Below are 18365 nucleotides of genomic sequence, written 5' to 3' on the forward strand. Positions count from 1 at the left end.
AGGCCCATTCCAGTTACTGGCATAACGTTAGCATGCCCTTCTTCCGGTGCGGAAGGCTATACCATTCCCGTACCCAACATAGTGTTTGTCCTAATTCACACATATAGTTTTCCAAGATAATATGTTCCCATTTCAGCCACAAGAAGAATCCCCTGTCTCTAACTATTATGAAACTGCTGTTTATATCGTCGCGTCCGCGAAGGGTCCCCGCCATCCTCGAATGGTCTGTACCAACTTCACCTCCGGTTCTAGGTGTCATGGCTGCCTCGAGAGTCTAGTACGAGTTTGCACCTGTGGTGGGGAGGGTCCGAAGCCCACACCCGGAAACCCAGCGAGGTAAAGTTGCGTTTTGGTTGTGGAGGCGACAACTTCTCCGATTCCTCAACGATGACGGCGTCCGGGAGTGGTATGGCCCAGAAAACCTGGGAGTTGGCCAACAACATGCAGGAAGCCCAGAGTATCGATGAAATCTACAAATACGACAAGAAACAGCAGCAGGAAATCCTGGCGGCGAAGCCCTGGACTAAGGAGTGAGGAGGTCCCTGGCGAAACGCAGGGGAGGGAAGGGGTGGCGGGAGTTTAAGAGAGCCGGAGGAGTGGGAGTTGAAGGGGAGGAGAGCCTGTCGTTTCGTGGGCAGGGAGGAGAAGAATATGCGCTTGAGAAATTTTTGTCTACCTTTTATTCCCGCAAGTACAGAGCCTAAGCCCCTCCACTAGGGCTTGCTTCGACTCCCCTTTCTGTTTCTTTAACCCGTTTGCCTCCGGAGGATGGAAGAGGAAAACGGCAAGCGGTGATTTGGATTGTCACTTCTCAACATCCGTATTGTCATATATGCCACCCACTATGCGTTGAATCCTATGTCTGTATACATCTTGTTGGGACCTTTAGCTGCTCCCAGACTGGAGACTGCAGCTGTCTTCAGAAATTGAGTTAGCCCAAGGGTCTCTAAAATAACTATGAGCCATATTTTAGAGATCTATAATTGTTTTTTGATTGCTGGTAATTATTTCAGAAACACAACGAGGCTCCCCCAAAATGTTATTCTGCTAGTTCACATAAACTAGAAATTTTATCAATAGAGCTTAAGGCTCTTTACCTTTTAGCAAAATCCCAGTGTTCCTAGGAGTGATGACGAGTCGAGGTTCTTTAATCATAACGTTTATCCTTTCCTGAGAACAGATTTTGTTAGGGAGAAAGTAAAAAGAGCACACAATCTCTCTAATGAAGAGACAGGAAGGAGAGCGGTGATAAACAAAAAACATCGTACTTCATCTGTCTCAGTTTTTTATGACGCAAGCTTCAACTGCCAGTATTCAGATGTAGCAATGTTTATTGAGTGCTTAATATGGACTGAGCACTGAGCTAGGAGTTTCCATGTCATTTAATCCTCATGACAAAAAAGAATCCTCACTTATTTTTTGCAAATAAGAAAACTAGCAAATACAGTAATTTATTTGATGATCACACTAAGGTAATGAACTCTTAAGTGAGCAATAGTCAGACCTAAGATCAAATCTCACAACTGTCACTAGTTGATTGATCCTAGGAAATTTACTTATCCGTCTTCATTTTTTAATGTGTAAAGTGGAAATAAGACCTACCTATTGGTTATGTTGTAAAGATTAGATGAGGTAATGTATAATAAAGTGTCTAGAATGTATGTAATAGGAGCACAGTAACTGTCTTTTTTTCTTTTCCCCAGTAAATGGAGGAGCTAAGATTTTAATTCATGTCTTGACTCGCAAGACCAGGTCTCCATATTTTTCAGTTGTGACTGAAATCTGTGGGCAGACACCTTAAAAAGGCTTCTCAGAAACACTGACCACTCTATACAGACTGGTTAGTTTGCCTGGTTGTCTCCTTACTTCTGTGGCGGCCTGTGCGTTTTAGGTTGATGTAGCTTATTAAATATGTGGACACTATCAGCTTGCCTCACTGATTGTGGCTCTAATTATATTCATCCTAGCTGTCTTGGGCTGCATCAATGAGACGGAAAATATAATTTTATTCAAGAGCAGTTTAGTCACATCCACAAATGACAAACTCTGAAGTAGTGATCATGGAGAACTAAAGACATTAGGGCTACATTTTCAGTTTTGAAGCTGATAGCACAGAGAGAAACCACACCCTTCAACACACTGTTCTTTGACGGTATTGCAAAAGATAGGTTAATAATCCTAATAAGAGCTAGCACTTATAAAAGTTTTACTATGTGTCAGGCACTAACCTAAGCACTTTGTATGCATTATTTCATTTACTTTATTTCCTTTTAACAACAACTCTATGAAATATCCCTATTTACAGATGAGAAAACTGAGGCACAGACAGTAATTGGTTGTCTCAAGGTCACAGCTAGGACCAGTTCAAGGATTCAGACCTACACAGATGGATGTCAGAGCCCACATTCTTAACCATTAAGCTAGAAGGTTAAGCCTGAGAACAGTTAGGTACAATCATCCAAACAGAGTCAGAATCAGAGATTTGGTGATTCCAAAATTAATGGAGAAAAAGTCTATTAAAGTGGTCATGTAATTCCCTCCTTTCCCCTTGAACAGCATATTTGAAAACTATTTCATACTTTTCCCTTCCCCCAAGGCAAAATACTTTGCAGGACTATGACATGGTTATTATTTCCAGCTCCCTTTAGGAACTCTGTTCTTTCCCACTTGCTTTTTCTTTCCCACATTCTACACTCTTTCTCCCCCTTCCATCACTGTAACAAATTCAATACTTATCTTCACAAAAACTGTCTTTTGAAATTGTACTTTATATAAGAAAGTTAATTACACTGTGCTTTTGTTTTGTAGTCACCATTACTTTAAGTACTGCAAAATCTCAGCATTGGCTCTACTGAAAATGGTGATGCATGCCAGATCAGGAGGCAACTTGGAAGTGATGGGCTTGATGCTGGGAAAAGTGGATGGTGAAACAATGATCATTATGGACAGTTTTGCTTTGCCTGTAGAGGGCACTGAAACCCGAGTAAATGCTCAGGCTGCTGCATATGAGTACATGGCCGCATATATAGAAAATGCCAAACAGGTAAAAATGTTGTTCCTTAAAGTTTAGTAACTGCAAGTTAAGAGTCTCATGGTGACTTTTGGGTTTCTAAACTTAAAACTGTCCTCTTTACATTAAAGTTTATATTTTAAGTTATTTTCAATAATTTTTATATAAAATGTATATGAGATTAGCATGGATTTTTTTAAAATAAATTCTGACACTCAAGAGAGTAGATCTTAAAAATTCTCATCACAAGAAAAAAAATTTGAACTATGTCTGGTGATGGATGTTAGCTACACTTATTATGGTGACCATTTTGCAATATATACATATATTAAATCATTATGTTTTACACCTGAACTAATATAATGTTATATGTCAATTATATCTCAAAAAACTTTTTGAAAATTCTCACACTCATTATCAGATGTGTGTTTAAAATGAAAAAATTGGAAACAACCTAAATGTTCCTGAGTATAAAACTGATTAAGTATGGTATATCCATACAGTGAATTGCTAGCCAGCCTTTAATAAATAAATAAATAAATAGTTAGCTGTATTTTGACTTATATGGAACAAACCGCAGAATCTTTTGTTTGAATGAAAAAGCAAAGTGTAGAACACTGTATGTGGTATGCCATTGTGTGTGTGTTTATTAATCTACATATATGCAAAGAATATATATTCTAGACACAAAGAATATCTCTGGAAGATAGGTGTGTAAGCAACTGGCTATAGTGGTAATATATAGGAGAAACTGGGTAGTTGAGGGGAAGGAGGTGGAAGGGAGACTGAATAACCTTATTGTACTTGTATCTTGTTAATTTTGTGCTTTGGGCATGTATTATCTGTTCAAAATCTCTCTTTTTTTTTTTAACTTGAAAGCAGCATATGCTATGAACTGTTCTGCATACTATTATTTTCCATAAAACATGTAAACAGACAAGTGTCTCTAAGATTAAACAAGAACCTCAAGCTCCTTTGCCCTCTTTATTTGTTAGGTTGGCCGCCTTGAAAATGCAATTGGCTGGTATCATAGCCACCCTGGCTATGGCTGCTGGCTTTCTGGGATTGATGTTAGTACTCAGATGCTCAATCAGCAGTTCCAGGAACCATTCGTAGCAGTGGTAGTAAGTATTTTTACAACCAGTTTTAAGTAAGTTCTTCATGAAGATTTACTAATGCAAGTATACCAAGAAATAAAAACAGTGTGGTAAAGAGCAAGGCTCTCATGTCAGTCTGCTTAGGATTGAATCTGAATTCCAGCTCTTAGAAGCTGGAACTTTGAACAAGTTACTTAATGCCTCTGCATCTCTTTCCCCACTTTGTAAGATGAGGATGCTCACAGCGCCTGTGTCTACATTCCCTGCTCATAGCAGGCATTCAGTCAAAGTTAACTGAATTGAGTAAGTCGGGAATTGCTAGAGCAGCTCTTGCTATACTCAGAGTGTTTTAGATGCAGTGCAGGTTACTATGAGGAAGGTAGAAATTGTTCATCTATTAAAAGAAAAAAAGCAAACTTTTGAAAAAGAGATGAGCAGATCTTCAAATAATATTCTTAAATAGTATAATAACTAGATCTAATCTCTAAATTAACTATGAGACATTTCTACATTTAACCCACTTTATTGAACTTTTATGATTTCTTATGTGCTATTATTTGGTTTTTTTAATTTCTGTGTTGTGTGTATAGTGTTATATGTACATATGTATTTCAAGGTTTATAAAGTTTAAACAAATGGAAGTATATAATTTTATAATCAACAGATATTAAATATATTTTTCTTGTAGATTGACCCAACAAGAACAATATCTGCAGGGAAAGTGAATCTTGGCGCCTTTAGGACTTACCCAAAGGTAATTTTTAAAATTATAAGTCCTTATCATTTTTTAAACTCTAAATATTTGACTTATTTGTAAGGATATATTATGATTAGTGTCTCATTTTGTCCTAAAACAATTTAATAATATTTACGAAAAAGCAGTCAAACTACCACAAATTGTTCTTAGCAAAAGATAATACGTTTGTGCTGTGTGTTAATTTTACTACGAAAGCAATCTTGATTTGTTGTAAGCATCTGTATGCCCATGGCATTCTGACAGGTACTAGAGAAACAAGCTAAATACATCTGTTTCCTTCCCTGCAGTCTGAAATATATTAGCACAAGTGTACATCACCTAAGGACAAGAAAAATGAACCTATAAGCAAAATCCAGCCTTTAGCCACCAAATGGGATTTAGGGAGGGTATAGCAATTACTTTTTTTCTTAGAATGTTTATGTTCAATATTTCGCTCCCCAAAATTAATGTTTCTATAAATAGCTACATAGAAAACAATGTTTTCCCTCTGTTTTTTGTTTTGTTTTTTATCTTCTCTTTTCTTCATTTTTGTTTAGGGCTACAAACCTCCTGATGAAGGACCTTCTGAGTACCAGACTATCCCACTTAATAAAATAGAAGACTTTGGTGTACACTGCAAACAGTAAGTAATTTAAAAATGTTTCTGATGCCAAAATCATCATAAGAAACCTTAGAGATCATCCAGTCCAAGCCCCTAATTTTACAGATGAGAAAAAAAGTTCAGGCAGAATGCATTTTATAATAACTTTTAAAATAATAGTAAGAATATTCAAATTTAGGATAATGTTTGAATTTTTCATTAATAATTGTTTTAATCCAACATGTTACCTGCCTTTCACACAACCATAAACATTTTATCAGTGTACGAGATACTTGGCCTATTAATGAAGTTAACAGTTGAGAGAAGTTGTATTCAGGGCCAGCCTGACACTAGCATGTCTGCAGCCCTCAAAGTACCCAAGTTCACTTAGCAAAAATTTTTCCTAAACATTTTCAGCCTGAAAGTTAAAGAAGCCATACTAAAAACCACTGAACTTCGGGGCTGGCCCCGTGCCGCAGCGGTTAAGTGCATATGTTCCACTTCTCTGCGACCTGGGGTTCACCAGTTCCGATCCCGGGTGCGGACATGGCACTGCGTGGCAAAAAGCCATGCTGTGGCAGGCGTCCCACATATAGAGTAGAGGAAGATGGGCATGGATGTTAGCTCAGGGCCAGTCTTCCTCAGCAAAAAGAGGAGGATTGGTGGTGGTTAGCTCAGGGCTGATCTTCCTCAAAAAAAAAAAAAAAAACGAAAAACCACTGAACTGTATACTTCTTTAAGATAGTGAATCTTATGGTATGTGAATTACATCTCAATTTTTAAAATGTTAAAGAAACCAGTGAGGACAGTTTTCTCCACCTTCTAAATATTTCTTGCCACCTCTCTTATTATCACCTTGACCCAAGCCACCACCATCTGGAGCCTGAACCAAAGCAGTAGCCTTCTAATTAGTCTTCCTCTTTCTGCCCTTCACCCCTTAAACGTCTTTTGTCAGCCAAACTGATTCTGTTAAAATGTAAGTCAGATCACATTCCTCTGTCTCAGAATGTCTTCCCATTTCACCAAGAATAAGATCCATAGTCCTTACCATGGACTCCAAACCCTGTATGGTCTGCCCCCTACAACCTCTGTGAGCTCATCTCCTGTCACTGAACATTTGCTCTCTCCAATCCAACCATAGTGGCCTCCTTGTGGTTTGTCTGATGTGCCAGGCAGGCTCCTGCCTTAGGGCCTTTGCACTGGCTTCTCCCTCTGTCTGGCACATTCTTGCTTATTTCCATGTGGCTCAGTAACTGCTGCAATCATTGAATATCTGTTTAAAGGTCACCTTAGTAGAGACTACCCACTGGTCACCCTATCTAAAATAACACTTTCCTGTCACTCTGTTCCCTTTCCTCACTTTATTTTTCTTCTTAACACTTGTCACCATCTTATGTTTTTGCTCCCTTGTTATTGACCCCATTAGGATGTGAACTTCATGAGAGTACAGTTAATTCATTGCTGTATCCTAACATTTAAAACAGGGCATGACATGTATAAGGGTAGGTACCTTCCCCTTGAAAAATGCTGCTGAAATGAATAAATGATTCTCCATATCTCCTGTCCCAACTTCAAGGAATACTTTGTGGTGCTACTGCTCTTATTTTTCTGCTTAGAAATTCTTAGAAAATTCCAGAATTTCTAAAATTGAGTTTTTAAATATAGGGTTTTCAGTCATCCCTGACATACTTCTGGAAAAAAAAGATTCCATTTTATTTTTCAGTTAGAGGTTTGAGATTAAATCACTTAATTTGCCCTATTGAAAATAATTTAAACCATTCCTGTTTGGGAGAATTGCTCCTAAGCATGGAAAACCTTTGCTGTGATACTTTCATTTTCAGGGTATCAGTACTTTTTTTTCATTTATATTGAGAGTTGTAGTGGTATCAGAAGTTTGATACTCTGCTTTTTTCACCACTGGCCTCAGCTTTTGAAACAAACAAAAAAGACTGAGGTAGTCTATGCTTTCTGTATCCAAATAAACCTACCTTTCCTGTTTTTCTGAAATATGAGCCTATCAGAGAGAAGTAGCTGATTTCTAGCTACCTACATTGCTACAGCCTAGAATTTTGAACCTGGAATTGCTAGGCTATAACATACAAAGATGTTCTCTTACTTAGGATCAATTCCTAAATAAGAAAGAGTAAACTTTTTCATAGGGCAAATAGGTGGCTTGATTTATTTTTATTTCAAATCTTTAATGGAACATAATGCCAAGTTGAGAGGTCTTTTGCATGCTGGTTATAGATCCATTTCCTAAATTATTTGATAATGAGCTATTATTTGCAATTTATATTGACCTTTCTTTTTTCTTTCCTACCTTAAATCCCAGATCATAATACACACCCTAAGTCTGTTTTAAACATAAAATCTAATGTAGATATTAAATATTCTTAAGTTTGAAGAAGCTTAGTGAAAATAGGACACAGTTTTTTTAATTAGCTTGTATGTTAGTGTTATACAAGCATGTAGTTTAAAGAGTCAAATGGTTCTATGAAACTTATGAAAAATAGCAATCTTGTACCATTCCCTTTCCCATCCCCCAGAGGCAGTCACTTAAACTACTATAGTTATTCCTTTAAGTATTTACCCCCATATCTTCAAACAACATGCTGATAGTGCTACTTCTTGATTTTCAGTTCTAGGCAGTATCTATTATTGACTTCCTGTACAGAAGATGAGGATTTAGCTCCACAAGTAATTTTGAATATTCTTCTTGTTTTCAACTCTGCTACTGAGATTTGCAGCTAATCACTACCTGTTAGACCAAAAGTTTCATTGCATCAACCTACGGAATTAAAACAGTAATTACATTAAGGTGATCCATAAATTTTAAAACATAAAAAGTCTATTCTAGACCCTAGAGTTTGAATTCCCTTATTTTCCATCCTCTATAAATTTCCATATCTGTTGCTATGCTCATCCACTCATCTCTTTTTTTCCCTTAAGTATCAGAGGTACAACCCCTCCTTTTTAAAGGTGACCTTTCCTCTTGAGCCCCTGCCTCCTCTCCCGATCCCTAACCCCCTCACTCCTGGAGCCTCACTTCTTAAAGACTCTCTTAAATGTCTACATTCTGGACGTAAAAATAAAAAACTGTAATGTTTTGGTAATAGACATAATTTTTCATATCCTTTTCTCACCACTTAACAGCTATATAGCTTTGAGCAAGGTCTTTACTCTAAATCTGTTTTTTTGTCTGTAGAATGGGAATAATAAATCCTTCCTTGTATGATTGTAAGGACTATTAAATGAAAATGTATGTACAGCACCCAGAACATAATATATGCTCAAGAAATACACTGTTCCATTTCCACGTTTCACTAGCTGTGTCCTTTCCCATCTTCAGATATGCATGGGTATCTTAATCTGGAAAAAGGCTTCACTGAATTCTGATGTGTTTAAATTCTTATTTTTTATTTCTTCATTCTTGAACTTAATCAACAAGCATTTTTTGTTTTGTCCATGTGTCTTTGTCTTTTGCACCACTAACCTGAGTCTGAGCCTTTTTCTCTTCATATCTGCCCTGCCACAGTGGCATCCTCTGTGGTATCCCTGCCTCCAGTTTCTCTCCTCTAACACATCGTACCACAACCAGTTTTCTAAAACACTTCTTTGGCCATATCATTGCTCCACTCAAACACCTTCCATGAGTCCCAAGTACCTAGAAGATAAAGTTTAAATTTCTTAGCCTTTTATGTAATGTCCCCTACCAACTAGACCCTAACATAGTTTCCAGGTTTCCCTCACATAATTCTCCTGCTCTTGTTAAATTGTCCCAGCGAACTAATTTACTTATTCCTTTCATGGCTTTCCTTTTTGTGAGTTGATGCTCTCTGCCTAATGCTCTCCTTGCTCTCAACATATCCACACTATAGACTATGTAAAGGTTCCTCTAAATCCTGCCCTCTCCCTGGGGCTTCTCAGACAGTTCTCTCTAGACTAAGGTGACTCATTATCTCTAACCTTTAATTGGTAGGTGATTAATTTTATATATGCACTGTAGCATCACTTATTGTTATTCAACATATATCATTACATTTAACTTTTTGTGGATTCATACCACATCTCCCATGTAAATGGTAATCTCCTTAAGATAAAGAAGTCCCTTGTGTTTTTTTATCCACTGATGTACAGAACCTAGTGATATATTTAAATATTTACTACTTAATAGTTTTTCAGACAGTTAACCAAATTTTCCTTGCTATCCCTGATTATAAATTAAGCACCTTCAGAAGCAGTAGTAATTCGTATAAGCGCCTTAAGGACCTACTTTAAAATTTGCTTTTCCAGAAAGCAGTAGGTCCTAATTAGAGGATTAGGAAGGGAAGAATGGGGAATCAACATGTCATTTTCAGTATTTTAAAAAGCCTAACAAAAATTATAGTTGACCCTAGAGAGGCAGTTCATTTATATACCGTTGACTGGAATTCATGAACTCAATAACATGGATAAACATATGTCATTCAGAAGTTCTGACTGGTTGTTGATAACTTCTTGGGAATTTCTGGGCTCTACAGAGGGAAGAAATATAACATGAAAGTTTAGTAAACAGCAGATTTGAAACCACACCCCTGAAGAGTAAGGAAACCATGGTTACTTATTGTTCTATTGGACTAGAAACTAAAACATGACTATTTGGATGTAAGATGTAATCATGTAAAATTGGCCGTAACTTTTTTTTTTTTAAAGATTTTATTTTTTTTCCTTTTTCTCCCCAAAGCCCCCTGGTACATAGTTGTATATTCTTCGTTGTGGGTTCTTCTAGTTGTGGCATGTGGGACGCTGCCTCAGTGTGGTTTGATGAGCAGTGCCAGGTCCGCGCCCAGGATTCGAACCAACGAAACACTGGGCCGCCTGCAGCGGAGCGCGCGAACTTAACCACTCGGCCATGGGGCCAGCCCCTAAAATGGGCCATAACTTTTATATGATGTGGTTGAATATATTTTTTACTTATAAGTTTGTGCTTTTGTTTCATAGATATTATGCCTTAGAAGTCTCATATTTCAAATCCTCTTTGGATCGCAAATTGCTTGAGCTTTTGTGGAATAAATACTGGGTGAATACGCTGAGTTCCTCTAGCTTGCTTACTGTAAGTACTGTACTTGCAAGGGATACATTTGAATTTTATCTAAGCTACATAAGTTGTTTAATATCTGAAACTCTTTTTCATGGAAACGCTATACCTGACTTGGCCAGGACACCAGGGCTGGGGTCAGATTCTGCACAATTGGAGCTGGATTGGGATAGTAGGCCAAGCCAAGGCCTATGTCATGTACCATTGAGACCAAGTCTAAATGGCAAATATAGTGGCCAGATGCGGTGAGATCTGCCCCTGCCTTAAAGAGACTTACAGAGGGAAAAACACAAATTCTGTTTTTTGTTGTGTGAAGTGTCTCAGGTAGGACTCTGGTTACAAGTGGCAGAAGACCCAACCAAACTGGCTTAAACAAAAAAGAGAATCATATAAGTTGCAAAGTCCAGGTATAGGGCTTACTTCAGGCACAGCTAAGTTTGCATTCAAACAATATTATGAAGTCTTGGTCTTTTGCTATCAGCTTTGATTTCATGTCAGTTGGCTTCAGTTTCAGGCTTCATGTGAAAGCAAGATGGCAGCATTAGCTCCAGACCTCCCAGCCTCTCAGTTTTATGTTCAAAAGAGATGATCAGGATGCACACACACACATACACACACTCACATCTGCATTTTCCCAGGAAAAGCCTCATTGTGTCTGACTTTTGCTTAGGTCACATGCCCATCTTTAAACCTGCCCTGGGCCAAGGGAATGAATGCCATGAGTGGCTGGGCCAGGGCAAGTGCTTCACTGCTGGGCTGGGGTGGAAGAAACTCTTTCAGTGCACATGGACTAAAAGTGGAGAAGGGGTCATCCCCAGAAGGAGATCAGAATATCATTACCTTAAAGCAGCAGATTCTCGGCAGCAAAAGAAAAAAATTACTGGATATTTTCCAATATATCATTAAAACCTAACATATTTAGAAGGATATTTATTTAACAAGCTTCTCTCTAGAGCTTAGGAACAGTTTTTTTTAAAGTAAGCCACTTCATACAGTATGGTAGAACATAATGGTTAGAACCACAAAATTTGGAATAAAATAAACTTGGTTAAAAAACAGTTCTGCCACTTTACTAGCTGTGTGTGACCTTCACTAAGTCATTTATTAATGTGACTGAGTCTTTCTTGGGCTCAGTGATAATAGTACCTACATCATTAAGTACACTGAGAATTAAATTAAGTACTTTATATAAAGCAATTAGTAAAGTGCCTGGCATATAATAAAGCCTCAATAAATGATTATTATTTTTTTTTGTTTGGTGTGCCTTGTATTCATGGGGAAAGACCTCACTTGAGCATACTTACTATGATTTTAAACACAATTCTGACAAGTTTTCTGTTCTTATTTCTTATCCTCAATGGTCAGAAGTAGCAAATTAGAAGGAAGGAGTGTGGTCATAATAGCAAACATTTATTAAGTGCTTCCTATGTGCCAGACACTGCTAAATACTTTATATGTCTTGTTTCCTTAGAGGCAAGTATACTAATAGCAGCCAGAAGTGACTCCTGATGGCAAGGGGAGAAAACACTAAGACCAGAGCAGTCTGAACCTTTGTGTAAAGGCAAACAGCTCTACCTACTCAGCCTATGGCTGTCCCTGTATTCCAGCACTGCATATATTGAGGACATTAATAATCAAGAAAAGGTTAAATTATATTTCCTCTTTGTAGTTTTACATGTAGTACATTGCAGCATTTTAAGAAAAAGTATATAAATATATGTTCTCCTCATCCCTTTCCCAGCCTAAAGCATGCAACCTAAAAGCTACCAGAAAGAAGTTATTTTCGATTTAAGAAATCAGTTCCCCATATTCATTCTGTGTGTTTGAAATGTAATTGATCTCATTGTATTTCATTTTAACAGCAATAGCGTAACTGTTTCTGCCATCCTGCATTTTTATGGCTTGAGTAGCTATATCTTCTAATTTTGAAGTGATCTATAAACCTTAGGATTTTTCCCAAACCTATGGGGGGAAAAATGTATTTGTGTCCTAAACCATTTAGATCCAGACAATGTGAATATAATTGCATCTTTTAAAAATAGCATAAGTTTCTAAAATCATTGAAAGAGCTGGTAGTATTTTAAAGGGCCCCCTGTAGTAACTAAGATGACAACAAATAACTTGTCATGTTTGGTGGCTGAACTGATACTGTCTTACAGACTGAGCAAAGAGAATAACATTCTAATTGTTGCCAAGTTGTTTATTTAATCTTCACTCTCTTCTATTGAAGACATAGGAAAGAAATGCAATATATGCTTTACAACTCATATTAGTGAAAAAGAAATTTTTTTAGACTAAACCTTTTAAAAAAGATATCCCATGAAAGTCTTTTTAAAATATAGTTAAGTGCATAGACATAACTATTAAATTTTTTCTTTTTAAAAAGTATGAAGTCTTTAAAAGATGAAACGGTACATATATATAATATTCCAGCTTACCAAATGTAGGTGTGCATGTGAGCATAGCAATACTCTAAAATATAACTGTGGTTATATAGCTATGTGGAGGGATTATAGGTGTTTCCCTTTTTTTTTTTTTTAAGATTAACACCTGATCTAACAATGTTGCCAATCATTTTTTTTTTTCTGCTTTTTCTCCCCAAATCTCCCCAGTATATAGTTATATATTTTATTTAGCTGTGAGTCCTTCTAGTTGTAGCATGTGGGACGCCACCTCAACATGGCCTGATGAGTGGTGCCATGTCCGCGCCCAGGATCCAAACCAGCAAAATCCTGGGCCGCTGCAGCAAAGCATGCAAACTTAACCACTCGGCCACGGGGCCAGCCCCTCCTTTTTCTTTATATTGCTCTACATTTTCCAAATTGTCTGTAGTAACAATTAATTTTATAATCAGAAAAGCTAAAACAAATGTTATTTTTAAAATACTGTCATAAGTACTAATTCTGGAAGTTCAACAAGAACAAATAACATTAGCCAACAATTATTAACCTTTACTAGGTGCCATGGACAGTCCTAAGAACTTTATATATGTTACTTAATTTAACCTTCACTATAGCCTTAATGTAGAAATTATTGCCTTCCTCCTCCATTTTCAGAAGAGGACCTGGAGGCACAGAAAAGTGAAGGAGCTCTCCGGAGGCCTCCCAGCCAATCTGCAGCAGGGCCAGAACCAGGACTCAGATCTGTGTACTTCAAAGCCTCTCATAATAACAAATACTAGATTTAAACAGTCAAAAAGAAAAGTTCTAAATTCAATCTCGAAATTATAAAAGGGGATAAACTCTACACTTGAACTACTTGAACTTTGCAATCAGTTTTTGCAAGTATAATTTGACTTCTTACTTCACTGACTATTCACTTAGATTTCATAGTGGAATTCTTTGTAAATGAAATGTTCTATTTAAAAGAAAATTAATTTACATTAAAATATATATTTTCTTTTTTTTTTAATGTAAAGTTGTATACTGACACAATACCATTTTCCCCACAGAATGCAGACTATACCACTGGTCAGGTCTTTGATTTGTCTGAAAAGTTAGAGCAGTCAGAAGCCCAGCTGGGACGAGGGAGTTTCATGTTGGGTTTAGAAACACATGACCGAAAGTCAGAAGACAAACTTGCCAAAGCCACACGAGACAGGTAAGAGCGAGTCTAGTCCTGCTCCTAAGTCTTTTTGTTTCAAGATTTCCAAATAAGCATAGGATTCAACTTCCTTATGGTTCAACTTACTTATAACTTGATCAAATGGTATCTGAATATTAACTTCTTGGGACCTTTAAGAGTTGTCAGACATAGATTTTAAGTTTGAAATTTTAGGAGACATTAGGTAAGGACATTAAAAGCTTAAAGATCTAGGTAATGTTATGAAACACTCCCAGTCACCTTTTCTAGATTCAGCTAGAAAATGTAACAAAGAGGGGCCAGCCCTGGGGCGCAGCAGTTAAGTGAGAATGTTCCACTTTGGCGGCCCGGGGTTCGCCAGTTCAGATCCCGGGTGTGGACATGGCAGTGCTTGGCACACCATGCTGTGGCAGGTGTCCGTTCCATATATAAAGGAGAGGAAGATGGACACAGATGTTAGCTCAGGGCCAGTCTTCCTCAGCAAAGAGAGGAGGATTGGCAGCAGTTAGCTCAGGGCTAATCTTCCTCAAAAAAAAAAAAAAGAAAATGTAACAAAGAAAACTAGTCTATTGCTGGAACTTAAAAAAAAAGGGGGGGGGCTGGCCCCGTGGCCAAGTTGTTAAGTTCCGTGGCCCAGGTTTTTGCCAGTTTGGTTCCTGGGTGTAGACCTAGCACTGCTCATCAAGCCATGCCGAGGTGGTATCCCACATAGCAGAACCAGAAGGACTTACAACTAGAATATACAACTATGTACTGGGAGGCATTGGGGAGAAGAAGAAAAAATAAACAAGGTTGGCAACAGACATTAGCTCAGGTGCCAATCTTTAAAAAAAAAAAAAATTACAAAAGGATGTTCTAACCTATTCTAAATTAGGATTTAAATGAGGATTTCTTAAGTTTATCAAATTTCAAATTTTAATAAATTTTTTTAAAAATGCTTTTTGGCGAGGAAGATTGGCTCTGAGCTAACATCTGTTGCCAATCTTCCTCTTTTGTATTTTTTTTCTCCCCAAGCCCCAGTACATAGTTGTATATCCTAGTTGTAGGTCGTTCTGGTTCTTCTATGGGACGCCGCCACAGCATGGGTTGGTGAGCAGTGTGTAGGTCCGCACCTAGGATCCAAACTGGCAAATCCCAGGCCGCTGAAGCAGAACATGCAAACTTAACCACTCGGCCACAAGGCCAGCCCCATTTTATAAAGTTTTAAACCCCCAAATAGCACAGAAATTATTGTATCTTTCTTAAGTTATTCTTCTGAAATTATCCTTTATACAGTAATTTAGTATCCCAAATTTCTCTACCAAGAATTTGTTAGGAACACACTTGGGATATGTTCTCCAATAACTTAAGAAATAATTATGTGGCCCTTCAGATGCATACAGGATTAAGAACACTACCTACATAACATTTACTTTCACAAAAACTTGAATTTTACTGTGATAATTAGGAGCAAAGGGAGAAGGGAAAACTGTTGACATCTATGTAAACCAATACCTTGGTATCCATTTTAAGAAAAACTGGACTGGTCGATAGGAAAGGGAAGGTGAAATGTATTAGGAGCAGAAGCCATCTTGAGTTAGAATTATCTCATTCCTTTCTTCTCCATGGGTTTTTTAGAAGGTAGAGTTAGTGCCCTGGACAAAAACTAAGTTTTTCTTTGAATTAGGTCCTGTTTTTGTTACTTGCTCTGAGTATGTGTTTTTGCTGATCTGCCTTTATGTCTGTGATTTGTAATTTTATCTACATTTACATCTCACTTAGGAAGCAAAAGTTTCATTATGAGGATGTCTCCAATTATACAGGAAAAAAATAGGAAGGACAAAGTAGTTATATAAAAGTAGAGAATTTTCCTTTTTTGAGTAACTTTATAAGAATTGCATCTCTTCTGAATATTGTTGGGTTTTTATCATATTTTGCTTTTTACTTTTTTAAGTTCTTCACCCATTCACCTAACTTTGACTTTTAATTGTTTGAAGGATATTTGTGATTATTTCAGGAAAAAAAGCATAAGATTCTTTAAAATTATTTTTTTAATTATAGTAAATAATAAACAAGGCATAACAGATCTTAATGTAATATTGAATCACTCTGTAATTATGAATTATATACAATTGCAGTCACCTTCTAAAACAGAACTTTTCCCAAAGCTGCTGACATGTAACAAAATTAACTGTTATGAACTATATCAAGTTTTCCACTGTCATTCTCTTGTAAAGGTGCTAGTAAGTAGTGAAATGGTCAAGAGACATGCAGAAGACTAAAAATCACAAGAGTAAACTATAAATTGGTGTGGTTTGGGGAGTATGAATGAACTAAAAATCATTACTGGGGGTGCAAGGATAGCAATGTCGGGGAACTTGCATCTTTGAAACAGTTTTCAGTTCTTGTGACACTATATGATGTCTTTTTTTCTTTCCAGCTGTAAAACTACCATAGAAGCTATCCATGGATTGATGTCTCAGGTTATTAAGGATAAGCTGTTTAATCAAATTAACATCTCTTAAACAATCACTGAGTAGTGCTTTTGCCTGAAAGCCAGTGTGAGAAAAATACTCAAGTAACACTTTAAAACCAGTTACCAAAAATCTGATTAGAAGTATAAGGTGCTCTGAAGTGTCCTGCATATTAACATCCTATAATAAAACTCTTTAAAGTGAAATTGTTCTTTCATTGTTTCGTGGGGAGGGTTACATTATTTTTCTAGTATCCTTTAATGTTCTTGAATATGAGGGAAAGTAATGTTTATTAGAACCTTTCTATTTTTAAGAGTCTTGCCTATCTAAATTAGTCGAAGAATTTCAGCATTTCAATTGCCGTACTGATTGTCAGAGCCACTTTTCAATTTGCCTATACCTTCTTTTGACAGTCCATTATAAAAATATAATTTAACATAATGTTTTTATGTTCCTACAAAACATTAACCAAGTCATACTATAAATTATTTTCCTGACAATCAAATAACTTATTTGAGACAGAACCTAGCACAGGGTATCTATTCATTCAAATATTCAAGTGCCTTTACTGAACCCAGGCCCAGTTTTATTCTCTGGAGATATTCTGAACAAGATTCTGAACACCATCTTCGCAGAACTTACCATGGAGGCTAAAGCCAAATTAACAAGAACCTAAGTATACTGCTGTACAGGGAGAAATAAAGTGTGCTGGGGAACTCTCAGGAGGAACACTTCCCAGGGAAGAGTCACCCAGGTTAGCTTCCTGAAGGAAGTGACCTGACATTAAGCTGAAATTTGAAAGATAAAAGGACTAGCCACAAAAAGCATAATGGGGAGGCAGTTACTTTTACTGGTAGAGAGTACAGCAATCTGTGGAAGGCCAGAGGCTGAGAGCAGAAACCTAGAATCTTCAAGAACTGAGATTCAGTTAGACTTGAGAGTGTCAAGTAGGATGTGGGGAGTGCCAAGAGATGACTTCAACAGGTAAGATGAGGGTAGATCCTGCAGGGGTCTTTTGAACTTTATCATAACAGCAATGGGGAGTTAAAGAGTTTTAAAGAGCAGAAATGTACTAGATTGATGTCTCTAAGAACACTCTCGTAAGAGATTTTGGGATGAGGGCTGGATGAGAGAGATGAAATGTACTGTGGAAAATAAACAGTGAGAAGAGAGCCCAAGATGAATCACGGAAACATCAAATTTAAAAATGGACAGAAGAAGAGGAGCAGAGAAATAAGAAAACTTTAAGAAGTAATTTACCAGTGACTTCACATGCTGCCAAGAGGTCAGGGAAAACAAAGCCGTTAGATTTGCCAATGAAGACAGTAAGATGAGGAAGACAATTCACATTACATAGTATCCACATATCTTCTTGGACAGTTGATGATATATTAGCATTTTGGTCTCATTTTATATCTCTAAATAAAAGCAGGCATCTCCAAATTCAGATAGCTCAACCTGACCTCCATTTTTATGCCCTTTAAAAAAAAATCATGACTGCCTCCAACAAGCAGCCAAAATCTGTATTTACTGCCACAGCCCTTCAGCAACACCAAAGCCATATTGAGCCATTCAGTTAGGGACACTGACAAGCTTGTTGAGGTTTCTCTGACAGACATGATTGAATGGTTAAGATTTTGACACGAAAGAGTAAGGAGTCATTGAAGTCACCATGAAAACATACTAGCAGTTTTCATTCCAAACTTGAATCTACATTTAATTAGATATTGGTGACCTAATCAATTAAGACATCTTGGTGTGGTGGAAAATGCCTATGCTAACAACAGAGAGAATTACCAGGAAAAAGCT

At 37.2% G+C, this 18365-nt stretch overlaps 1 protein-coding gene and 1 long non-coding RNA gene across 4 annotated transcripts in view; one reads left to right on the forward strand and one right to left on the reverse strand.

Annotated features, from left to right (window-relative positions):
• The first annotated feature begins 45 nt into the window (after positions 1-45).
• Positions 46-16762, forward strand: COPS5 (COP9 signalosome subunit 5). Of its 3 annotated transcripts, none has more exons than XM_070221213.1 (8): positions 46-336; positions 2809-3043; positions 4006-4134; positions 4796-4861; positions 5401-5486; positions 10425-10536; positions 13973-14121; positions 16523-16762. In XM_070221213.1, exons 1-8 carry the CDS (start codon positions 122-124, stop codon positions 16605-16607), a joined length of 1077 nt encoding a protein of 358 aa, XP_070077314.1. In that variant the 5' UTR covers positions 46-121; the 3' UTR covers positions 16608-16762.
• LOC111774931 (uncharacterized) overlaps positions 8938-18365 on the reverse strand; it is a 65096-nt gene continuing 55668 nt past the window's right edge. Inside the window, exons 4-5 of the long non-coding RNA XR_011421560.1 lie at positions 9863-9958; positions 8938-9108 (exon numbers count right to left, since the gene is read on the reverse strand). This is a non-coding gene — a long non-coding RNA (uncharacterized lncRNA). The remainder of the gene's footprint in view (positions 9109-9862; positions 9959-18365) is intronic.

Source organism: Equus caballus, chromosome 9 (assembly GCF_041296265.1).
Source record: "Equus caballus isolate H_3958 breed thoroughbred chromosome 9, TB-T2T, whole genome shotgun sequence".
Lineage (NCBI taxonomy): Eukaryota > Metazoa > Chordata > Mammalia > Perissodactyla > Equidae > Equus > Equus caballus.